This window comes from Eretmochelys imbricata, chromosome 15 (assembly GCF_965152235.1).
Source record: "Eretmochelys imbricata isolate rEreImb1 chromosome 15, rEreImb1.hap1, whole genome shotgun sequence".
NCBI classification, from domain to species: domain Eukaryota; kingdom Metazoa; phylum Chordata; order Testudines; family Cheloniidae; genus Eretmochelys; species Eretmochelys imbricata.
In genome coordinates, this window is record NC_135586.1 from 24,158,148 (window position 1) to 24,183,823 (window position 25,676).

General features: G+C 45.9%; 1 protein-coding gene across 4 annotated transcripts in view; it reads left to right on the forward strand.

The window, feature by feature from the left end:
* Positions 1-1,087: 1,087 nt before the first annotated feature.
* The window catches only part of SCARB1 (scavenger receptor class B member 1), a 34,882-nt gene continuing 10,293 nt past the window's right edge, over positions 1,088-25,676 (forward strand). For 3 of the 4 annotated variants that reach the window (XR_013348052.1, XR_013348051.1, XM_077834975.1), the window contains exons 1-8: positions 1,088-1,215; positions 14,939-15,096; positions 17,287-17,428; positions 18,777-18,980; positions 19,537-19,632; positions 20,259-20,374; positions 21,824-21,990; positions 23,469-23,587. Coding sequence is in view for 2 of the 4 variants with exons in the window: in XM_077834975.1 (XP_077691101.1) it covers positions 1,093-1,215; positions 14,939-15,096; positions 17,287-17,428; positions 18,777-18,980; positions 19,537-19,632; positions 20,259-20,374; positions 21,824-21,990; positions 23,469-23,587 (1,125 nt within the window). In the remaining 2 variants the exon portion in view is untranslated. Of the gene's footprint in view, positions 1,216-14,938; positions 15,097-16,495; positions 16,563-17,286; positions 17,429-18,776; positions 18,981-19,536; positions 19,633-20,258; positions 20,375-21,823; positions 21,991-23,468; positions 23,588-25,676 lie in introns of those variants that run through there. The other variant, XM_077834976.1, reaches the window with a different exon arrangement.

Genomic DNA, 25,676 nt, shown 5'->3' on the forward strand with positions numbered 1-25,676 from the left:
CCGGGATCTGGAGGGGGGGCGGTTGGAGAGAAGCTCCCTGGGATCTTGGCGGTGGGAGGTTGCAGAAAAGCTCCCCAGGATCCTAGGGGAGGAGGTGCGGGGGGGCTGGAAAAAAGCTCCCCAGGATCTTGGAGGGGTTGGAAAAAAGCTCCCCAGGATCTTGGAGGGGTTGGAGAAAAGCTCCTCAGGATCTTGGGGGGGGGTGTGGGTTGGAGAATAGCTCCCCCGGATGTCGCGGGGGGTGGGGTGGAGAAAAGCTCCCCAGGATCTTGGTGTGTGTGTGTGGGGGGTGGGGTGGTTGGAGAAAAGCTCCCCGGGATCTGGAGGGAGGGAAGGTGGGGGAAATGGAGAACAGCTCCCCAGGATCCTGGGGGAGGAGGTGTGGGGGGGGTTGGAGAGAAGCTCCCTGGGATCTGGGGGTGGGGGAGGATTGGAGAGAAGCTCCCCAGGATCTTTGTTATGGTGGACGGGGGGTGTTGGAGAGACGCTCCCCGGGATCTGGGGGGAGGGGAGGGGAGGGGGTTGGAGAACAGCTCCCCAGGATCCTGGGGGAGGAGGTGTGGGGGGGGTTGGAGAGAAGCTCCCTGGGATCTGGGGGTGGGGGAGGATGGGAGAGAAGCTCCCCAGGATCTTTGTTATGGTGGACGGGGGGTGTTGGAGAGACGCTCCCCGGGATCTGGGGGGAGGGGAGGGGGTTGGAGAACAGCTCCCCAGGATCCTGGGGGAGGAGGTGGGGGGTGGAGAGAAGCTCCCCGGGATCTGGGGGGAGATCCTGGGGGAGGGCGTGGGGGGGTTGGAGAAAAGCTCCCCAGGATCGTGGCGGGGGCGGATTTCTGGAAAAACGCTCCCCAGGGCGGCTCCTGTGACGGGGACTGTTGAGAGAACCGCCCCCGCCTCCTGGTCCTCGGGGCGGGGAACAGCCTCGCTCGGGTCCCCCTAGCCAGAGGCCGCTGCGGCCGGGGGCGGGCGCGGGCGCGGCCCTTCCCGCCGAGCGCTGGGCAGAGCCGGCCGAGGGGGCGGGCCCGGCCCGGCGCGGGCGGAGGGAATAAAACCGCGGAGTCGGCCGCTGCCGGGGACGCCTCTCTGCTCGCCATGGCCGCTCCCGCGGGGCGCAGAGTCCCCCTGGCGCTGGGGCTCACCGGGCTGGCCTTCGCCCTCTTCGGCCTCGTCCTGTTCTTCGTCCTGCCCAGCGTGGTTCGGGACCAGGTCATCCAGGTGATACCCGCGCCCTGGGCTCGCCGTGCGGGGGGGTGCATCCTGCGCTGGAGCCAGCCGGGCTGGCGACCCCTTTGCCTTCCCCCATCAAAGGCTGGGGGCGGCGGCGGCACCAGGTTCCCCCCTCCCCCCCGCTAATGTCTGTATCGTGCCCCTCTCGCCTCCAGATCCGCCTTGCCGGGCTCGCTCGAGCTCCAGCCTCCCTGCGTGCTGAGGTGCTGACCGGGCTGATGTTTCAAATCTCCCTCCGCTGAGGCTCCTAGAAGTCTCGGGCTGGAAGGGACCCCACTAGGTCACCTAGCCTGATCCCCCTGGCGGGGCTGGGGAACCCTTTTCCTACCCAGAAGGGATGGGGGCACACAGGACAGGAGAAGTGGGCTGCAGCTGGCTGGGTGATGACATGTCCCCATGTGGGGCGAAGGGCAGACTACCCCCGCTAGCCCAGGGTTGATTGACCCGACACCCCATCTGTCCTCTCTAGTGCCCCAGGAACAGTGAATTCTGTTCTAGTTAGTCAACTCTTCTTCATTGACCCTGCCAGGTGCTGGCCCCTCTAGCTCCCCCCTGAAATCAATAAGCGTTAAAGCTGGTTCATAGAGGATACTAAGGTAGAAAGGAGTCAGTTCTGGTGAGGAGTAAACAAGGTGAGGGGACAAATACTACTGACATGAAGTATTTATGTATGCTCATGTGAGGAGTTGGGCTCAGATGCACAAATGACCGACTGGGGGGTTCTGGTCAGCCGTGGCTTGTGACCTGAAGCACTCCTCTGTCCCCTTGGTCTGGGGATGGCTTGGTGGGGGAATGAGCAGGGTGGGGGTGTGAGGCTCTCACACTTCCCCAGAGTATCTTTTTTTTTTTTTCTCTGCTCCTTGTGCATATGGTTAAAATTTGCCTTCCTTCCCATCCAGCATTACAGGAGTGATGTCCGGGTGCTGGGGCTCTCTGCTTGCATGCTTCCTCCTTCCCCGCTAAAATGCATTGGTAACATAACCCATTAGGAGTGCTTCAGAAACATGACCTACTTCTCTGTTAGGTGAAAAACTTTGTCACAAAAGCTTTTCTGTCCTTCTCCAGATATGGATGACTTTGGCTGATTGACTTTCAGCTCTTAAAGATGTACAATACTGAGCAATGCTAATGGACCCCCAAGTCCTCGATAGTAACACTTCTGTAAACTATTGCTGTACTGAGTATTGTAATAAATCATGCATTGCCCCTTATGTGTTCAAAATGCTAACCATTACTGAAGCGAAGGATGCTGTAGAAAGCTTGGGGTTAGTGCTAAAAAACTCCTACCTGCGCTGTAGTATATTTTAAGGTCTCTGTTCCCTTCCCAAGCAACACTAGTTCTAATTGCTTCGTGACATAACGGCAGCATTTGTTAATGAAAATGAAGTATTTGGTCCATGGGATAGGTAGCAATAGAAGACCAGAAGGTTTCAGAGTAACAGCCGTGTTAGTCTGTATTCGCAAAAAGAAAAGGAGTACTTGTGGCACCTTAGAGACAAACCAATTTATCTGAGCATAAGCTTTCGTGAGCTACAGCTCACTTCGTCGGATGCATACTGTGGAAAATACAGAAGATGTTCTTATACATACAAACCATGAAAAAATGGGTGTTTACCTCTATAAAAGGTTTTCTCTCCCCCCACCCCACTCTCCTGCTGGTAATAGCTTATCTAAAGTGATCACTCTCCTTACAATGTGTATGATCAAGTTGGGCCATTTCCAGCACAAATCCAGTTTCTCCCCCCTCACCCCTCCCAACAAACCCACTCTCCTGTTGGTAATAGCTTATCTAAAGTGATCACTCTCCTTACGATGTGTATGATAATCAAGGTGGGCCATTTCCAGCATAAATCCAGGTTCTCCCCCACCTCCACCCCCAACCAGAAGGGTTAGCACAAAAGAAATATAAGTAGACCTCCCAAACCTGTACAAATTAGGGCTATGTGAAAAGCTGCTACATTCCTTTTCCCTGAAATTTCCTGCCTCTACCCCTGTTGGCAACAGTGATCAGGATTTCAAGTTCACGAGAAACTTTGGCATTTCAAAATATGGTTCTGTTTTGAATTACAACAAAACCAGACATTCTGGAATGGTGTTTCCAAATGAAAATTTGGTCTACCCGACCACCCTTCAGCTATGGAGTGAATGACATTGTTTATTGCAACAGTGACACTGTCAGCAGATGCCAGTTTCACTCCAAAGCTGCTGGGGTTCTCAGGGCCTGTGACATGAGGGCAGCAGCCAAACCATGAGTCTGCCCTGGGGCAGAGACTCCGGAGCTTCCCAGCTCGCAGGCTAGCTGTGTTTTATCACTAAGTTTCTGACTAGGTCTCCTGCCAATACTTTACCTACATTCTGCTAGCTCTAATTGGTGGCTGCTGGAATCTTTTCCCCCTGTGCTGTGTAGACCCTCTTTAAGCAGGGAAAGATGATGATTTGATTTAAAAAAACAACAACAACAAAAAAACCCTTGTGCCTGCTTTACTCTAGTGCTACCACTGATGAAGCTGCAATGGTTCAAACTTGTCTAGTATAGACAAAGTCATAGAATCATAGGATTGGAAGGAACCTTGAGAGATCTTCTAGTCCAGTCCCCTGCACTCAAGGCAGGGCTAAATATTATCTAGACCATCCCTGACTGGTGTTTGTCTAACCTGCTCTTAAAAACCTTCAGTGACAGAGATTTCACAACCTCCCTAGGCAATTTATTCCAGTGTTTAGCTACCCTGACAGTTTGGAAGATTTTCCTAATGTCCAACTTAAAAATCTCTCGCTGCAGTTTAAGCCCATTGCTGCTTGTCCTATCCTCGGAGGTTAACAAGAACAACTGTTCTCCCTCTTCCTTGTAACAGCCTTTTATGTACTTGAAATCTGTTCTCATATCCCTCCTCAGTCTGGGATCCTTCAGAGACTTTTATATAGCATCTTTCGTAAGTTGTTATGCTGCCATTGAGAATAGATCACTGGAGGGTGACTTTTTTTCCCTAACAAAGCAGTGTGATTTTAAGTTTCCTCAACTTTTCATTAGGTGTTTTTAAATTTCATTTTGACAAGGGAGCATGTCCTGACTGCATAGGACTTGTTTAAACTTGTGAGGTTAACTAATATAATATAATTAATGGCATCTTTTAGCAGGTTTTGCCCTCAGCATCAAGTAACATCCTGGATGACCCGCAATAATTCTTGTGGTGAAAGATCAACTTTATTGATTGTACTAAGTAGCATGTGTTCCATTACATTCATCTGGATAGAGTCAGAGCTGCTCACTTGACATAGGCCCTATATTGCTAAGAGCTAAAGGAGATTTTCTTTAGCTCAAGTGATAGGAGGCCTGCCCTCTTGGAGCAGGAGGGATCTGAGATGTACTTTTACTGTTGCTGTCAAGTTCCAGTGGTGGCCATGGCATGTGGCTTTGTGATAGACATAAAGCTGTAAGTGGCCATAGATTGTGACAGTATTTAGAGTCATCAGGAAGCCGTACAAGCTAGAGACTTAAATACTTGTTTTATGACACTAGTGTGTGTTACATTCTAGCGCCTTTTAGCCTGGGATTTCAGAGGAGCCAAGGAGTTGGGCACCCAAATCCCCTTTAAAGTGATGGAATATGGCTGTCAGGGTCCCTTAGTCTCCTTTAAAATCCCAGCCTTAGGACATGCTGTACTTCAGAGCATTTTTATTCCTGTAAAATGCTGACAAGTCACTTTCTTTAGTTTTGGCCGAATCAAACCTTGAGGTGCAGTTCAGCATTCAGGCCATATGTGTTTGGAGTGGGTGAGTAGGTGCTTGTATGGCGCTCACAGGACTTGAATACAAGTACCTAGATAGCAGACTCCTGGTTACGATATCTGTGTAATGTGGTGCTGTCCTTATGGGGTGTTTGGTGAAAAATTTGAAGCCTCATCCTGGGCTTTCCCCCTACTAGGGTCTTGGGCGACTGCTCTCAATAGTAGGAAGTGCTCAGCAATGGAAAGTTGCTTGTTGAACTTCCTGAACTGGCAATGGTGGAGCCAGCTTCTTAGGCAGTGGCAGTGGTGGCTGCTGCCACTTGCTCCTGAGGTCAAAGATCGTCTTAACAGCATATTTAATGCAATGCCTAGGATGCCAGTGAAGTTAATATGCTTGTTATGTAGCAGGTCAAAGATTATAATACCAGGTGCCTGGCAGCAAGAGGTTCTCTTATGCTAAATGGGATTTCTGAACATGTGATGTTGACTTGGGAATCAAGAGTATCTAAGGTCCAGGGAAGAGATAGCGAGATGAACTGGCTGACACTTCGAGATGTGTGGCAAAGATAGCAAGAAATTGGATATTGAGGAGACCTTCCCCCTCCTCTATTCCTCGGCCTTTTACTAGCATGATCTAATTTTAATACCTTATTTCTCCTTCCTCTTATCCCATTTGCAAAATTTATACTTGTGTAACTGATTGAGGTTTGCTGTGATAACACAGTAAAGGATTCAACATATGCAAGTCTTAATCTTTTTAAATGGTTTTAGACCAGCCGTCAATAACTAGGGCTACTGATTAACTGCCTCCAGGTAGCTTGGGCTCTTTCTTATTTCCCTGAATACCAGCATGAGTAAACCTTAGTATAAATCGGTCAGTTATACTTGCCCCTGGACGTTTATACTGAGGAAGTGTTCTACATTCCATAAAAACATATAGAGCACCAGCATGATTGTAGTGGGGTGACTGGAACTGGGACAATCATGAGTGGCAGCTGTCTCAGACTTGCTACAAGGACTTAGTGATTTACTTTGTACGAAATGTCAGCCTCTCAGAGATCTGGCCTTCCTTCGCTCATTCTATTCCAAAGCTGTGTTGGATGCTCCTCTGACATGTTGGCAAGACGGACTAAGACACCCCAGCACTCTGAGCTGTTAGACTCTCTGATACACGAAAGGATGTGCGCTCTGGCTCCATCAGGTGCTGCCTGCTGGGTTGCCCCAGAGATTTTCCAGATCTAGGAATGTCTTTGTGTGATGCCATCAACTGTAGTTATTTTGTCTCAATGGTCCTCCCCACACCATGCGTGTTTGATGACACAGGGAAAGAAACATGACTTGTCCATCTGTAAGTACTTGTCTTGTTAAGAGGCTTGATCTAGTGAATGTCGGCGATACAAATAGTCGATATGGTGGTACTTTCATCCAGTGATTCGAGTGTAAGCTGGGTACAGTCTATGCAGAGAGCACCGTTATAACATAGAGGTCATAACATTGTAAAGGAGGTGGCTTGATGGTCAAATAACCACCTGTATATTAATGAGAAATGTTAATTCTTAGCAGATTTTAATTTAGGGCTGATTCCTGGCTGACCCCTAATTTCCATGATATCGGTCCTACTACTTCACTCTGCCGCTATGATTACAAGGACCCTGGATTTGAATGAAACACTGGCTTACTTAGTAAGCTTGTACTGCTTCTGCAGCCAATGTAGTTGGACAACTGTCTAATGAACAAACGTCATGCAGCAAAACTGTTTAAGTTCAGTGTGTTTTCTGGGCTACAGCTGCCAGGCTTTATAAGCTTTTGAGTAGCTGGTAGAAATCTAAATCCTCCTAGGGGGCCTCTAGCAGGGCCAGCATTAGACTTGCTGGGGCACAGGGCAGCAAATCGAAGTCCCACTGCATGGAGCTGAAACCCAGGTCCCTGAGCCCTGCCACCTGGGGCTGAAGCCTGAGCAATGTAGCTTCATGGGGGGGGCCCTGTGACATGTCAGTCGACCACCTATTATTTGATCACTGTTAAATATTGTCAAATATTCCAGCAAGAAGGTCTTGCTGTAGGCAGCCACCTAAATATTTCATTGCATCATGATACCCTGTTAGGCTGGTTAAATGTCATTTTACTACCTGTTTTGCCATCTGGTGGTTGTGGGGCAGGGGGAGGGGAAGAAAGACCAAATAATTGAATATAAAGCCTCTTGATTGCCTGGAATCTTCTACAATATCTTTCTTTGTATAGCAGGCCATAAACCTATGGGGTGGCTTACAAAGCACATTAAGCAAGTTAAGACACAGTCCTTGCCCTGAAGAGTTTATAGTCTAAACTGACTAGACAAACCTATAGAAACTAACCAGAAGGCAGTGCGGGAGGGACTTCATTTCATTGTATAACATTTTTTCTGTGCTAAAATAACTCAGTCAAATCTGGGTTTTTGCTAATTATACATAAATATCTATCTAAGGCTAAGCCAAATGGAGACCATCAGGTCTTTCTCTTTTTGTTACTGTTCTAGTAAATTAGTGCTTTAAAATATTAGACCATTTTTGACATGTGACCATGCTTGACCAATAGTTGACTGATCAATTATTTTTGGACCAGTCAAATGTCCCAACCCTACGGTAAATGAATCTGAGCTTTTGACAGATATGATTATTGCAGTAGAGGAATCTCTCTGGCTAGCTCCCCAGGAAGTTCTGAAAATGCCATGTGTCCCCATAAGAAGCATTAAGATGGATTAAAAGCTGACAGTTTGATTAATGCTGTGCAGCTAATGTCCTTCTACTGTTCCTTCCCTTCTGCAATGGGGCATGCAGGCCAGGTCTGGCATGTGTGCAGTTATCTGCAGCTAGGATGATTGCTAAAGAGTCCTGACTTTTCAGAGTGTGAAACACCCAGAGCTCCGGTAGAGCAATTCAAAGATCCAGACACTTACTTGGATAAGGCATTAAGCATAACCTACATTCTACCTTCTGTTAGGTCCATTCAACCCCACTGGCTCAAATTTCAGATGTGGCACTAACTATTTCCAAAGTGGGGAAAGGCACTATGGCGCTCAAAGGTAGTTAGGCTCCTAACTTCCATTGATTTCAAGAGCCTAAATACTTTGGAGGGTCTGGGCTTAAGTGTGTCTAGAATTAAAAATCCCCCCCAATCAGTCTGGTAGCTGGAAGACAAATGAACTCCTGGTGTGAGGAGGGATGTGGAGAAGAGAGATCAGATCACTAGGTTGGGAAGAGTCAGATTCACACTTTGATTTGCTTGATGCACTTGAGTTCATATTGCCAAGTCCTGCTGCAGGACCAGTTGCTGCACTGGCCCATTTTGCTAGCAAGGCAGAGCTGTTTTGGGTTGCATACTGCAGAAATTCAGCAGAGACTGAGTGCTGCAACAATAGAGAACATTGACAGACCATATGCTCTTGTTTTAGAACACTAACCCTCTGGCGGTGGGGAGTGAGTAAATAGCTTGTCTAAGGAGTGGGAGAACCTTGACTGAGTCAGTGACTTGAGTCACTGCCTTGGGGTGGTAGGAGTACCATTCACATCACCTGGAAGACAGGTGAGCATCTGTTCAGCATTCAGATCCCACTATTCCAAAGCAGAGTGGGAAAATAGACCAGCGTGATTGTCTTGCTTGGAAATATGGCTGTCTGCATGGCTGTGGTCCTAGTTATCCACAAATAATTCAGAAAGACTTCTCGGTGCTTGTCAGCTATTTTTGTAGTAGCTCCAAATCATCAGCAAAAATTAACACCCCCACGTGGAAAGGACATCATGCCACCAGATGAGTCATGTGGCCCAGCATCTACAATGTCCTGTGATATTAGGTTTCACCATTAAGCATGAAAAAGCAGGCTCAGGAAGTGGAAGGTCATCCTATTTTCTGGTATTCATGTGCTTCATGAAACGTCTTTAATCCTCAAATGATGTAACTGTGAACTAAGCAAGACAATGCTCTGGGTTTTTAGGTAGAAAGGCATTTGTTTTGGTTCATAAATCCAATCTTTGCACTCACATCACATGAAGAGCCACTTGATCCGAAGTAAAACAAATCTTGGTGTGTGCTCAGTAAAACTGCTGCTGTAAGAATCACTGCGGAGTGGCTGTTCTTTTATCTCCTTTTCTATCCTCTGATGCGTTCTTGCAGTGACCCTAAGAACCCTTACCCATCTCCAACCCTCCCAGTGAATGGCTGTCTCAGCTTCCATCCTTCTAGCTGAGGATTGTACGGGGTGAACTTTTAAAACTGTTATTTAATTGGCTGGTAGAGCATCACATTCTTATTTCACTCCCTTCCCCAGGGATGAGCTTGCTGGCTCCATAGCACTGGCTTGCTGCAAATGCAACAAATACCACAAATAGAACTTGCACTAGACTAAAGGGTCTATTGGCTATGGTGCAGGTTGTGTTCAGGAGATGATCTAGCTGGAAGAATCCACTTAAATACTTCCCTGCTCACCTAAATTAATTTAAACTAATTTCTTCAGTACTGGACACATGCAGTCTGACCATCTGCTGGAGTTTGGCAGACCATTTATTGAAAGGTGGTTGGACTTGCTTATTCCAGCGCTACGTTTAGTCACCAGTTTACTGATCTCCCTTGTGCCTTATCACGGTCTCCAGGGTTCTGGCAAAGCCTAACCCCAGTGTTAATGACTCATTAGCAGAAATACTTCGCAATATCAGCTAAAAGTTTTCTCATGCCTCTGAGCTTTAATGCTGTCTCAACTATGGCATACATTCATGAGGTCTAAAATCTCTTGTAACCTCCACAGTCTAAAACCTCAAACACTTAATCTCACATATTTTATCTGTTGCATAAGATATTTGAAAGCTTATCTTAATTTGAGGGGAAATCTAACTTGGAGTAAGGCTAGTCCAGATGACATTTTAAGTCCTGTTAAAGTGCTGTTGTGCTTTGAGCATTGTTTGTGTATAGTGCATACCAGTTTGGTGGTACAAATGACATTTGCTGTTCATGGTCAGGCCTTCAGGCCACTTAATCTAGTAGCCAGTATCAGAGGATCCAGAATTCATAATACACCTGGTCAGTAGCCAAAGTGTACACATTGCAGGGGCAATTTATTGCTAATTGTCTCAAAGCCTACCTGACTCGGTGAATTGCCCTGATAGGGCTAATCCTCTGTTTTGCTAAAAATCCGGTATGTGAATGGTTCAAGCAGTGCTCGCTGCTGGCTTTAATACCAGCTGCCTGGATGATTTTGCTGTACACAAGCAACAGTAGATTCTAGTATTTTTATAGAATGCCAGGTTAATGCAAACTACAGCCTTTCTGCTGTATCTGCCAGTTCACCTCAAGCTGCCTTTTGCAGCTCCACAGGAACTGAGACCTGAGGACTTCTGCCATCTAATCTCCTCTCTGTCACATCTGGCCTTCATGTCACTTGACTCTGACATCCCTGTAGGTAAAATCAGATATTGCCTATGGGGGGTGTTGTGAGAGTGAGTGTCCATGAAGCATTAAGTGCTATGGATTGTATACAGGTGGGATAAGGACAGGGTGATCAAGGGAGGAGAATACAAGTGGGTGGGGAGGGTGGACAACGGAATAGGGGATGAATAAGATTCCAGAAATGAAAAGAAAGGAGATATTGCTCTTCAGAGACTGAAAAGTATTGACTATAAAAGCATGGGATAATATCACTTTATTCCTTTCTTGCCTTCCATTTATAGGGCTAATGGATGTAGTGGGGGGTTGACAAGAGAAAGTCCAACTCAAGTGACTCCTTTCTGCTCACCGTTTCCTACCAGATGTCCTATCTTTCCAAGCTCGGGGGTGAGGATGGGGTGGCTGTCTTACGTTAATATTGCGGGTGACTGTGGATTCTATAGTGGAGGGACTGGAAGAATCTGAATAATGCAATTTGTCAAATGTGCACAGTCTTCCTCTGGCTGGGGACCTGGTGGAGGGCCTGTCCCTGTTGATCTGAAGGAAGAACCTTCAAAACAGCTGTGCTTTGCTTCTCGTGCCCCTTCAGAGGTTGATGGTGGTCCAAAGATGACCTCTGTCCCACCCCCTATAAAATGAACCCACTGCGTTAGCGTGAGCCTTCCCAAGATACTGTGGCCAGCCCTGTGTATGATGGTGACCACAGTGAATGGGCATTGGTGGGGCAAAAGTAGGGTATCTTTAGAGCTGTTTACATATTCACTGCAAAATGCTGCTCTTAAATAACTGACGCAGATAGTCGGAGCATCTTAAATCCAGTTTAGTAATGGACGTCATGTAAAACTCACATAAATGGGATGCAGAGTTCTGAGCCTTTCATGTGGCTTTCCTTTTTAAAGACCAGTCACAGAACAAAACTGCACAAAGCATGATACATGCTGAAATTCCTTAACTGATTATCAACACAACTTTAATCTGGTTCCATAAGAGTGTCGAGTTATTTAATCATTTGAATGGAGTTTAAACCTATTTACAAAGGAAGGAAACAAATGAAACTAACCCTTGAACAGGCACCAAATCAAATATCAAAAGTGATACTCGTGACATAAAGAAATCTAACTTTACTTGTTGAGAGGCTGTGTTCATTTTAACAGATCCAGCAGAGCAAAATTCCATTCCCAGTCCCTCTTCAGTTTGAACATTGTGTGCCTGGGGCTTGTAAAATCTTTGGGGCAAGGACCTTATTTTCATATGTATTTTAATACATAGATGCTGGCCTACAGTGAATATTTCCAGACAACTTGCCTGTCTCAGGGCTATTGAGTTAAGGATTTGTAAAATCTCTCATTAAAAGCCCTGGAAATGCTGCTTATTACACCAAAATTACCTGAAAAACGGCTGTTACTCTGAAACCAAAATTACCTGGTATCCTTAACACAGCGGAGGCATATTCAGTCAAGGCATCTTTCCTTTGTCCGCCTATCTATGATCCTTTCTTCATTTGATGCATGCTTATAAAGAAACACCAGACCTTGAACGTTCTTGTCGGAGTCCGCCTGCTGCCTAGGCACATGTCATGCCACCTTGGATGGTAGGTTGGGACTTGGGTTACAATCAGAGGGAGCTCTTGGACACAAGGCTCTGTGTAATCTGGATCTGGTGGAAGTACTTCTCCAATTAGAATAGCTTAAAATCTTGTTGCTTTCTCCAGCACTTTTGCTGTCTGAGCCATGTTACTTAATAGACCCTCCTCCTCTTCCTTATTTTGAAGAAAGAAAAGGAGGACTTGTGGCACCTTAGAGACTAACAAACTTATTTGAGCATAAGCTTTTGTGAGCTACAGCTCACTTCATCGGATGCATTCAGTGGAAATTTTGCTTGTCTGAGGACAAACAAGCGGAGTCTTGTAGCTCATGCAGTATCCTTTCTCTTCTGGCTTATGCCTGATTGAGTAGTGGCTGAAGGGGAAACGCCAAAGCTGATGCACTGATGTCCATTTGAAGACGCTCTTGTGCCAAATAGGACTTGACAATTGTAAACCACAAGCTATGTCCTCTTGATATCAGATGAGTCCCTGACCGTCGTTAAGCTGTAAGGTTCCCTCTGCCCCCTCCCCAGCTTAGTAGAGTCCAGTGCCCTTTTCCAGATATACCTATGACATGCTTTACCTTGAAGGAGCATCCTGTAACCCCCACATTCCTCATTTTTATATAATTGTGAACTTGCATAAAACATGCCTTGTAAGGTATCCGGGGAAAGGTTATGATCTGCTGAAAGTCATTTCTCTATCCATACATGTATATCATTAATGCATATGAAGTTGAGAATTGTGTTGTATGGTTGTCACTAAAACATGCTGTAAGCTGGGGAATCGGCTAGATATTCGCTCCCCAGAGGCAACAGCAAGGAAAGTAACTAACGCCCGGGCAGGGTTTCAAACAACCCATCAACAGCCATTGTCCAGCAAGGGAGCTACAATTCAATGACTCGCCTGCATGAGACCACACCAGGGGATTGCTAAACCTTGCCTGGAGACTAAACAATGCCCTGACATGCCTGGACTTGTTTTTTCTAAGCATCTGGACTGAGAGTATAAAACACAGAGTGGACACATACTGGGCCCTTCTGCCCCCACCTACACTGCAAGCAACCAGGACTCTGAAGAAGATTGAAGACTCCAACAGAGGAGATTGGCCCAAGTTTAAGGAACAAGCTTGTATATTAAGGACTGAAATATCCAGTGGGGTGAGGAAAAACGGCTTAGTCGCTGCCCAGTCTAATAGGGCTGAGAGTTTAGACTGCATGCTTGTTTTATTTCTTTTGGTAACTCACTCTGACTTTTTGCCTATCACTTTTGTAGTCAATAAATTTGTTTTACTGTTTATCTTTACCAGTGCGTTTGTATGAAGCGTGGGGCAGATCTGCTCAGGTCTGGCACAGGCTGGTGTATGTCAACTTTCCGTTACTGAAGTGGTGAAACAATTAATAAACCTGCACTGCCCACCTTGAGCAGTGCAAGACCTGAGGTACAGTGCTGGGAGGATTTGGTTCTGGTGCCTTTCTCTGTGATTGAGTGGCTCTGGGAGCATTCGTGCAGTATAGCCAGGTGTGGGGCTCCCCATGCTTTTGTGTTGAGTGATCACAGCGCCTGGAGGGGTTTGCTGCTGGTCATTAGCTAGGTATTGAGAGACAGCCCCGGCTGGAGAGCATTAAGGGGGCACAGCGGTCCCACAGTCCCAGCTGCATCCCCAGGGCGATCCCATTACACATTAGTAGCGAAATAGTCTCGATCCATGCAGGTAGGGTTCTTCGGGGGTCAGTGGGCCTCATGTAGATCAGCCTGCAGGATCAATATTATCTCCCTCCTCCAAGCCTGTATTGCTCTTGTCAGTGCTGCTGACATCTGTACCTCCAATGAGCAGGCTTTTCTGGGGCAGTGCAGTTGTACAAACAAACGTAGCCAAGTTGAATCCAGAGATAGAGGTGCTCTCTCTGGCTTTCCAAAGAATCTTTTTAGGGTCTTGTATCCTGCTGTGGCTATGGAATTTGAGAAAAAAATTGCCTTAAATTGCCTTCCATTCTCATTGGAATGAGGATTCTGCTAGATTCTTATCAGGCTTCAACCTGGATAGCTTGTTGCAGCTCGAATACAGGCAGATTAAAGGGAAGCATGTTGTGGCCGCTCAAATTACTGTCTTAGACAAAGCTGCTTATGGCAAAACTCAAGAGTTTCCTGTTCTGTTTGTGCCACCTGAGCACCTGTCCTGGCCACTCTGTTTACTTCCGCCACTCTCAGCATATGCTTTAGTTCATGCTGTCTCTCCTTCCCTAGGTCTGGAACAGCCCTGTATGCAAAGGTTTCCCAGAGCTTGGCTATCCCATGCACTCATCTGTGTTGTGATTTGTCCTTGGTTGCATTAGACTGTAAGCGCTTCAGGGCAGAGAATGGTTGGTGTGAGGAAAATTAGTTTGAACAAGATTCTACCCTCCATTGCTGGCTTGATCAAAGACCGTGTCTGCATTTAGCATGTGTGTGAAAAGTGTGATGTGAACACTGAGCGTGAGTCAGCATGCTCTTGTTGAAGTGACTGGAGAAGCCAGCTCCGTGTATCAAGCTGAGCCCACTGTACCTGCATGTGCTGAAGCTGGTAGCGCAGTGACCACTAGTTCAAATCCAAAACAAGCACCTCATCGTGCAAAATGGAGCAGCCCCGCCCCAAATACCCTCAAAGGCCAGGCTGTCTGCATCTTCTTAACCTGCTCTACGTGATCAAGTTCTACTTTTTAATAAAGTTAGTTCTCACTAAAGGAATTTGATAAAAGACCGAGCTCCCAGGTTCACAAGGGGGCTTTAACTGTGCCAAAAAAAAAGGTTCAGCATATGAAGAGCCTTCTTCCAGCTTAGCCCTTAGTATGACCAGTGTAAGGATCGCTTGTCTGTTTTGTCTTGTACACTTTAAAAGCTGCTCCGTAACGAGTCCATTGCATCAATGACAGTAAAATCACTGTCTTCTGTGAGAGGGAACAATACAGGTGTGATAAAGCCTAGCCCAAATGTCTGCTTTCTCTTACAGAATGTGAGGATTGACCCCAATAGCATCGCCTTCAGTATGTGGAAAGACGTTCCTGTTCCTTTTTACCTGTCAGCCTTCTTCTTTGAGGTGATGAATCCAACAGAGATTCGTCTGGGAGCCAAGCCAGTGGTGAATCAGCGTGGGCCTTATGTTTACAGGTCTAGTATTGCTATTGGCAGAATCCCCTTCGTACAAGCTGAGCCAAAATGAAGGGTTCACTGTTAGACTTTTATTCCTGAAGTTCTGCTCCAGCTTGGTGAAGGTTTACGTGGGGCTGAGTGATGCAGATCCAGGGGGAGGAATAGTTGAAATCCATGCCAGGGCTTCTGTCTCATACATCACTGAACCCAGACAAGGCAGGACAGGGAACAGTTTAAGTCGTCTTTTAATCCTCCAGCTCATGGCTGTCAATTAAAACAGAGCTAGCTAAGATGATCAAGGTTGTAAGCAGAGCTGAGCAAACAAGAGAGCAGCTAGGAGGCACAGGAGAAAAATGCACAGTAAAAACTGAAGTCTGAAAGCACGACTTTTCTTTTTTTAAACTCCAGCTGTAATACTTCAGGCCAATATTTTGGTTGCCAAATTGAGTTGCACCCCTTACACTCACTCACTCGCTCTTAACAAGCCTGACTTTTTCCAGAAGTACCAGGCACCTGTCCTCTGAAATCTGGCCTTTTTTAAAGGGAGCAGAAGTGTTAAGGAGTACATCCAAAAATCAGTAACTTTTTGAAAATCTTGGCTTTGGTGCATTTGCAGGGGGAGGCATTAGACCAGATGGCCTTCCATTTGTTAACAGTAATCTTACCAGATGTCCCTGACACAAACTTGTACCCAAAGTCAGTTCAGTAGACCAGGAAAGATTGTGTGGGAAGATTAGCTCTCTTTAATCCCTTTTTGGTTGGGTAGGATTTGGGAGCCTGACTGTATATACACATCGGCGTTGCCGTCAGAACGGGCAAGTCAGCACTCTGCTAAAGCCATGTTGATCACCTGTAGGTTGAGATATCTTAACATGCTTTCAGTTTTGAGTAGGTTTATTATGAGCCTACAAACTGAATAAAGGCAAAGCTGCTTAATATAAGTGTGTTTACCAGCAGATTAAGCTTAATCAAGACTCTTGTCCTTTCTCTGCTGTAATTATTGGGTCTCTATTCTTACCTGGCTCACACAATACGAGGCTTTCTTTTGGGCTTCCACTGATTCAAAGCGGCATAATTAGCTAGTTCTCCAGAATCCCACAACGTGCACACTTTGTGCCACAAACTAAAAACTCCCAGCCCCGGGGGAGCAGGTCTACTGTACTGTATTTGCCACATGAACCTTGAATTGAATCCTGGATCTTAACTTAAATCCGCGTGGGAATTTTGCCAGTTGGATGTGCTAGATGTTGGGTTGATATCTGCCTTGGGGCGGCGTGGGGAGATTAACTCTTACCATCCTGTCTCCTTTTTGTTGGGCTCTCCAGTGAGTAGGGTTGTGCATTCCTGCCCCTTGTTAATAGCTGTGATTTGCTGAATTTGTGCGAACTGGTAGTAGACAACTCTGTTCTTTTCTCAGATTGGGGGAGGGGACGATATTCAAGTCACACAAGCAGTTTGCATTTGATTGTCAACTGGTTTGGAAGGTAACTAGCTACTAATAGCAAATAGCTGCTGCCATAGATGGGTTCCAGTGTTTCCCAGAATGCACTGATCTTTCAGATCCCTGTCTGCTAGCAACAGAACCTCTCCACTAGCAAAGGGTGTTAAATCAAGTAGCCAGGCACTCTGCTCTTCATCTCAATTCTTAGCCTGATTTTACTTTCTGTTCCCCAGATGACTCCCTTCCTTTATGTTGCATTTCACTCTGGCTTCCTGTTTGTCTTCTCTGCTACATATCCTGCCTCCTCCCCTCTGCTTTTCACTCTTCTGCGCAGGATTGTACTAGAGCTGGCTTTCTGCAGTTCAAGAAGTGCTTCAGGACTGCTCTTTTATATCAGACTGAGAACAGCAGAGAGGTGGCCACTTATAATGGCTATATTCCCACCACAAATCTCATCCCAGACTCCCCATCCCAAAGCCAAATCTCTTGAAATGGTTCCTACAGAATATGTCATGAAGTGCCAGATAAGCACCTACTCCTTTTGCAGAAGAGAACCTAATAGCAACTTCAGCCATGGAGTTAATGAAGCCAGAACTGAAAGGGCACTAGTGATGTGCTAGCAAAACCTTAGCATGTTGTGTGAGCTTTACTCTGACTCCTGCAGCATGGGGGTTGGAGATATGTAATCTGGAGTTGTTGGAGAAAGTCCCCCAATGACTACTTATGCCTGGTGGGTTTTTTGTTTTTTTGTTTTTTTTTTTAAATAGAGAGTACAGGTTTAAAACCAATATAACGTTCCATGATAATGGTACAGTTTCCTTCCTGGAATACCGGAGGTTTTACTTCCAGCCAGACCTGTCTCACGGGATGGAAGAGGATTACATTGTTGTGCCAAACATCCTTGTGATGGTAAGACTACTTTAAACTCCGGAGGGGTTTTACTTACTCTTGTGTCTGCAGGGGTTGGGAGTTACTCTGCTGCAGTACCCTAAAATGACACTCTGCCAGCCTGCCTGGCAAAGGCTGTGCATTCCCCTGCTTAGACGATAGACACTAGACTTAATCAAGGACCGCCTCCATATGGCTGCTGTGGCCTACAGCAGTGCTGCTCAAAATGGTGGTCCGTGGACTGGTGCCGCAGACCGGAGCCATCGGCTGCTGGTCTGCGCGTACATTGGGGGGGGAAAAATTGCTGGTCCCCCACATCAGAGAGCTTGAGAAGCACTGGCCTACAGGACATGGGGAACTTGTTTCTTTTTGGGGGAGTTTTGATAGCTTTGCACAGTGGTAATTACCTGCTCTTGGGTAAGCAGGAGGGGTGATTGAGCAAAATGTGGCTCCATACAGGTATAAAGGCATTCAGTCAAGACACAGATGATGGAGGGGGGCAGCCACAAAACCCAGAATTGAGCAGTCCACCTCAGAAAATACTGCCCTGTTCATCCCTACTTCCAAAACTTGGGGGAAGTGAGGGAGGGGGGTGTTTACCTCCACCCTTTCGCAGGAGTGAGCTATTTAGGCAACTAGGAAAGTGTCCAGAAAGGGGTATGTTTTTGGGGGGCAGGCTCAGTTCTCAAGTAGATGAGGGATATTGTATTAAACCAATGGTGTGTTGCAGCCAGCGCTGAGGTAAAGCAGCTCGGGGATGGGGGGAAGCAAGCATCAAGTCTCTCTTCAGCAAAGCTCTTGGACAATAAAAGAGCCTCTACTCACACTACGTGGTACTGGAGCATGTACCGAAACGTCCCCATAGCACTTCAAACTGTCCCTGGTGGAGTTGGGCCTCCTCCACAGAGGACTCCTGAAAGTACCTTGGATTGTGATGATTGGTGACCTTGTTACAATGTGATTGCTGAGTGTCACTGGGGTTTGGTTTTTTCTAAAAACCAAACAAGTGTTTCCAGGGAATTGATGTGGGGGTGGGGAATGCTGGCTTTGGTTCTCTAACCTTGGCTAACCTGGGTTGAATTTAGCTTGTGACCATGTAAAACTAGGGGTCACATGGGGTTTGAATGAGAATTTAGCAGAACTCGAAGCAGAAATTATTCCTGTGTATCCTGTGCTTGCAGTGGGAGGTAACTGCAAAAGGCTTGAGGTGGGGGAAACTCTCTGGCTTGAGGAATCCATCCTGGAGCTTCAGACCAACTGGCCAAACAATGGAGCTGACACTCACTTTCCCTTGTTACTTGTTACCATTCACTTCCTATACCAAATGGCATCCTGGTATTCCCTGTCTGAATCTCTCTCTCTACCCTAGGGGGCAGCTGTTATGCTGGAGTCGTTACCTCAATTTTTGAAGATGTTAATAAGTGGCGCACTGGCTGGCTTGGGACAGGGCGCTTTTATGAACCGAACCGTGGGAGAGATCATGTGGGGCTATGACGACCCTCTTATAGACGTGCTGAACAATTTTGTGCCTGGTTTGATCCCTTTCAAGGGGAAGTTTGGCTTATTTGCGGATGTAAGTAAACCCGTGCTTGGTAACTTTAAAACCAACTCTTAGGCTACCCCTCTGCCAACATAGGATTGTTCATGCAGGTGAATGTTGCCCACAAGGCCACGGGTCTCATAGCTTCTTGAAAGAGATGGGTTAAGTATTGCTGTGTTCACGTCTACACTGCTTGGAACCCTGCATCAAAGCATTGAAACAGTAGTTCATTTAGCCTCCCATATTCCTGTACCACATTATCTGTGTCTTGCATATAGGGGACCTGATGCACAGTCTTGCTTGAGGTCCCATAGTAAGTCTGTGCCAAGATTGGGGATGGAACCCTGGAGTCCTGACTCCTATTCCCCTTCTCTAAATGCTAGGCAGCATTGCCCCAGCAGGGGAGGAACTTAAAATGTCCCTAGGCATACCTCAAAGGAGTTAGTCAGCAAAGTCTTTACTAACCTGGTTAGTCTTCAGAAAGTGTCCCCAGAACTAAGCTTAGGAATGTAGCGATGCTGCCACATGCTGTCATCTTGCTGCATAGGATGGGTCCAGGGAAGTTGTCGTTCTTCTTTCTTTTGTACAGTTTAACAACTCGAATACAGGAATGTTCACAGTGTATACAGGGGCCACAGACATCAATCAAATCCACATTGTGGATACATGGAATGGATTAAAAAAGGTAAATGTACCCTTGCTTTCTAGGAAGCAACTCTAGCTTTCTAAAAAGACACCTCTTTGCCTAACATCATTCTGCTAACCAAGTCAAGAGCTCTTTTTATGGCTAACCAATTTTTTTTCTGAAGCTAAAATGGTGCCTGATGCTAGACAAAGGTCTAAGATGGGTTCTCAAATTGTGGGTCAGGACCCAAAAGTGGGTTGGGATCCTGTTTTAATGGGGTTGCCAAGGGTGGCTTAGGCTTGCTGGGGCCCAGGGCCAAAGTCCGAACCCCGTTGCCCAGGGCTGAGGGGTTCAGCCCTGAGTGGCAGGGCTCAGGTTACAGGCCACCTGCCTGGGGCTAAAGTCCTTAAATGTTGAGGGAATGGACTTCCTCTTGGTGTTGGATGGGAGACAAGGTTTACATGACACTCTTTTGAAGGGTCTCTTTTTAGTTTGAGCTCTCTAGACTTCTTTGAACTGCTTTGCTGCTCACCAGGTAGAACTGCTGGAAGACTATTTTTGAAGTGGAGGATGAAGAACAAGCGAACAACTCAGGGCTAAAATGTAGAGGAAACTGTTAGCTTGGCTGTTTGGCTAACATAGTTGTCAGTCTGGCTTTTAAATTCCTCTTTCAACTTTTCTTGCAGTTGAATTACTGGCGGTCTGATGAGTGTAACATGATCAATGGGACTTCTGGAGAGATGTGGCCTCCTTTCATGACCCCTTCCTCTTCTCTAGAGTTTTATAGTCCTGATGCCTGCCGGTAAGATTAGCTTACATTGTCTTATATGCTGCATGTCTATCCACATGACTGGAAGTGCAAAGTCTTCAGCTTTAGGATGCAAGTGGGTGGAAGATGTATGGTCTTGCTTAGTTAAATAGCTATTTTCATTATAACTCATCTGTCCTCTAAAATAACACTGATTTGTAGAACTAAACTTCAGCTACCATCCAGTGTTCAAGGTGGAGTTCTGAAGTGATCTCAAATATTCAGAGTGCAGTTGTTTGTCTGATTGGGCACGTCTTACCATCAAAAGATCTGCTGCTCTCAAAAAATGAGTCTGCACTGGTCTACTATGCTAATTGCATTACTAGGTAGCAGTTGCAATGCAAAACAAGTTCTTGCTATGACAGCAAACAGAATTGAAAATGTTTGGATTTTTTAACTTTTTCCCAGTTACCATGCAAACTAGCTCACTAAGCCAAAGGCCGTCTTACAAGAGAAACGTAACATCTGTGTGTGCAGAAGGCATTAAGCAATACCAAGAGAACTTAGTGCTAAGGTCACAGGGTTGGGCACCCTAGTAATTAAGAGTCCCAAGACTTGGGTTGTGAGAATCAAGCAAGGATAATTTGTTGGCCTTCTCTTTCTCTAACAAAGCAGAAGGTCATCTTCCAAGGATGAGCAATATCCTGCAGGCCAAAGTAACCATCCGTTTCTCTTGGAGCTCCATGCCACGCAGCGGTCACCACTCCCCTCCGAATAAATAGATCGCTCCACATATGGAAGCCTGTGGAGTCTCAAGTGCTCCAGTCAAGTCATAGTGCTGTGGGTCCCACTAAGGAAATGACATTGGTCACTTCCAGTTCAGTCCCTTTGCCTTGTTCTCATGCTCTTACAAACTGAAATTAACACCACGCCTATACAGAATGTTTCCCCAGTGCCTGGCATGGTATTTATATGAACCTTGCAGGCTGCTGTCTGTAAGGATCACCTGCCTTTCCTGCAGGAGAAAAAGCTTGGCTTCCTAGAAGGGAGAATGCAGGGTTAAGTACTTAGTCTCCAGTCAAGAGGTCAGTAACATGTTCTGGGATAGCAGTACTCAGAACTAGACAAGGGAGGAGCCCTGCCACTGGAAGGACTCCGACTCCTAGAGACCTGGGTGAAACTACATGAGGAAGGGGGCATGGAATCTTCTCTGCATCCCTGTTCACTTTCCTTGAGTGCAGCAATGTATTCTTTCCTGATTCCCCTCTTACCAGAGTGCCCCATAGACTTGTTTGTTTGTGCCACTGCTTAGGACCCCTGATAGAAATGCCCCAGATGCAACAGGGGTGAGAGCCTTCTCTTAAACTTGAGACTAAACAAGGGAGAGCAGATATGGCCCATCAAATAGTTTAGTGATGCCACAAAGCAGCTCATCTGCACCCCTTAGTTATCTGTAAGAAGAGCTGTTTCCTTCTCTCTGATATTTCACTGTAATCCCTCTAGATCCATGAAGCTAGTGTATGAGCAGTCTGGAGTATTTAAAGGGGTGCCAACCTATCGATTTGTGGCTCCAAAGACTTTATTTGCCAACGGAACAGATTATCCTCCAAATGAAGGCTTCTGCCCCTGCAGGGAATCTGGAATCCAGAATGTCAGCACCTGTCGAATGAGTGAGTCTTGTATGTCAGTGTCTGTCCAATAACAGCTGGAGACAGAGCTATTATGAAACACAGTCCATTCCCTTTGCATTGCGGGGAATGCACCCTAGGCTACTCTACTGTGTTGGCTAGGCTAATCTCAAGCCATAAGCAGTAGTTCTCCCATCACTCCCTTGAGGCAAATCTCTTTGTGGTCTTACTACTGTTTAAGTAATACAACTAGTTACCAATGGCAGCATGTCTGGGGAATTCTGACTGTGTAGCACTTTTCCCCATGCTGTGCCCCCGGTGTAAGTAAAGTAAGGTGTAAGGAAGTGGGGAGTAGGGCCTGAAGCTGTAAAGCAAACCAAAAAAAAAAAAAAAAAAAAAAAATCAAGAACTGGTTTTAGGATATTGGCAGTCACTTCAGAATGATGACAAATGTAGATCTCTAAAGCTTATTGAAAATAGGGGACAAGATGCTTGGTTTTTGCTCCAAGCAGTTATGCTGGAGCTCTAATAATTTATAAAACGGGCACAGTTCTACTTCTACTGTTTTTTTTTAAAAAAAATAAAAATAAAAATCATTCTAGGCTGTTGCCTTGCCTGATGGCCCAAGAAAAATAGTCAACAGGTCTTAATTTGAGATTGTACCACTGTTGATGGGTTGTACAGACTATCTTTCGGCATGCCACCTCTGGCAATGCTTGTTGCCCATGTAATCTGGTTTTAAACCTGCTAATATCCAGATCATAACAAGAACGCAGTGAATGTTGCCCTCCAGAACCAAGCCTTTTACTCTTGGCTTGTGCTGTGTACAGAGATGGCATGGGTCCATAGGCTATACAAAAGCCCCTTCGTTGTATCCTGAGCATCTCCAGGGGATTAGCAGTAAGGACGGATAAATTTTCATGCAAGGTTTTTGTCCTATAGTCAAGTTGTACATATCTAACCCGATATGGAGGGGAAATAGTTAAGCACAATTGGGAAGAGAGATGTATCAGTTGGGCGTGCACAATTACCCATGGGTGTGAAGAAGCTAAACTGAAGCCCAATCACCTTTCAGCTGTTGCTCTGGAGAACAGAAGGCCCCTGTCAGTTTTGTGACACCTCTGGCTTCATGATCTCCAAAGGCATAGAAGATGCTGGACAATACAGATGAGTTATTAAATCAGCATGGATAGTGAGAAGTAGTAGGATTAAGCTGCAGCAGGGAAAAAGTAGGTTAAGTATTAAGAAATTTTAAGCTTCACTAAGCAATGGAATAAACTGCTGGGGAAGGTATGGAAATCTCCTTCCTTCACGCTCATCTGCCAAAGTAGGCTTAGGTCTGATGTCATTCTGCCCAAATCTGGGGCATGGGGTGATGAGCTGCGGGGGGCAGGGGGAAGCAGACCCTCAAGGATCTGGCTTGCAACACGAAAGATCTCATGTTGGCATTTCTTTAGCCAGTAACTCCTATAAATAAGCACATTTGTGCAAACCCTCTAATGTGACTTAACTCTGTTCAGATGCACCAGTGTTCATATCCCACCCACACTTCTACAATGCTGACCCTGTATTGGTGGAAGCCGTTGATGGATTACATCCCAATAAGGAGCAGCATGGGCTCTTCCTGGACGTTCATCCGGTGAGCTAGCTTCAAGTCTCACGCAGGCTGTTTCTTGAGAGAGTGAGACTCTAGATGCTTTTCTGTCTAGGCTCTGCACAATGAGGTGTCTGGGAATGTTATTTTCAGTGTAAAAAGAAAAAGAGGACTAGTGGCACCTTAGAGACTAACCAATTTATTTGAGCACAAGCTTTCGTGAGCTACAGCTCACTTCATCGGATGCATTCAGTGAATGTTTTTCCACTCTAAGGTGCCACAAGTGCTCCTTTTCTTTTTGCGAATACAGACTAACAGGGCTGCTACTCTGAAACCTGTCATTTTCAGCGTAGGCTCTCAACAGAGCCGCACATTGGCTGCCCGTCAACTTCCTCACGCTCTGGCACTAAAACTGCTGCCACAAGACTAGGTTCCATAGTACAAGGATTTTAAATGGTTATTGCTGAGATGTGTTTAGATAAAATGGCTGTAAAACCATAATTAAAACTTTCTGATCTACTTCCAGAGAATTGCAAAATACAGCGTGCCAGATAGACACAGCACCAGCATAATTGCGTTGATGGCTCTGGCTTAATTGCCCCGCTGGGAATGACTTCTCACCCTGCTAAGGGGCTTTTCAAAATTAGTGAATAAAAGTCTAATATGTGCTAAAGAAATAGAATAAATGAGGTTCAAACCCTCCCCCGTTCCTCACTGCACATCGAACCTCACCAAGATCCTGTACTTTGCTGTATCTAGTCAGAACTTAGCTGTTCTCTTGCACGGTCTGTCAAGACAACATACAGGTCTTACAAGAGCACCAGCTAATCCTGGAGGAAATACTTACCTGGAGCTGACCGCTAACCTATTGTAGTGGGTGAAATGTCTTCCTTTTCCTTAGTATCTGGCAGTAAGACTGTGCTCTGTAGTGCAACTTCAGGAATGCTATCCATGAAGTTACAGAGCAAAGCCATTTGATGCTGTGAGAAGTAGCCCAGTAGCATACGCAAATGTACAAACAGGGCACGCTTCCAAGTGATTGTGCAACAGCTAGAACTGTCAGTGACCTCCTGACAGGCTGCTGTCATTATAAAAAGGGAGGAATAAATACTTTTTCTGCATCCTGCACTTATTGCTATTGGACCCCTTTCAACACACTTTTGGACAAGCCTATCCTAAATCTTAAATTTTGTATCCAAAACTTTACCCCCAGAAGGTTATCTTCCTTATTCTGTTCCCTTCTGGTTACTAGCTTTTGGCTGGCTTCTCTTGTGACTGTTCTATTTCTCACCTGTTTCTCTTCCACTTCCAATGTAGACGTGGCACCTCCAGCTTGGTAGGCTACCAGGACCATCCTAAAGTCTAGCTGCTGTTCTGGATCCTGTATTTTATAGGGTTTCCCCAGGTAACAAGCACCCAAGGCATGCTCAGTAAAGTGTGGTGGGTTTTTTGGTAAGCTCCAGAGAATGCAATTTAAGGATTTCCTCCTGACCAGCAGCCATGGGACCTGCAGAGAGTGCAGTGGTGCTCTTACCAGAGGTTGGGTTGCAGGGCAATGAAGCAATCTTGAACACATTAAGGGGCTGTGTTCTGACTTCTAGATATCACTTGTAGAGCTGTTTTAAGCCTGCCTATAGACGAATGCACAGGCTTAAAATAAACAACCAAAACAATAGCTCTCATGCAAATGTCTTGTCAATCTGCAGGGATAAGGAGGGGTAATAGATGTTCTAGAGCTAAGCACGCCATGTTTTTACAATATTGGGCTGAGGTAAGTGTACTTTGGCTCTTTAAAAGGTAAAGATTAATTCTCCACCCTCCGCCCCCAATTACTTGCTAATCTGTGTAGATCATAAAATAAAGTCCATGGCAATAAAGGCTTAATTAAAATAGCTGTAATAAACATGAACTGTAGAGATAAAACCTCAGTACTGCACAATTCACAAACCGTTCTGTCGCTTTGCACTACAAAGCTATTGAAGGTTAGTAGCAGAGGAGTGGGAAAGGCTGGGGATGGTGGGGAAGATATTAAATAGTGTATGGGTAGCATAATACTCTTAAACAGGAAGCTGTAGTGATGTTGCAATCGTGCTAAAGCCTTAATCTTGTTAGCTTTAACTCTCCATAGTAACAT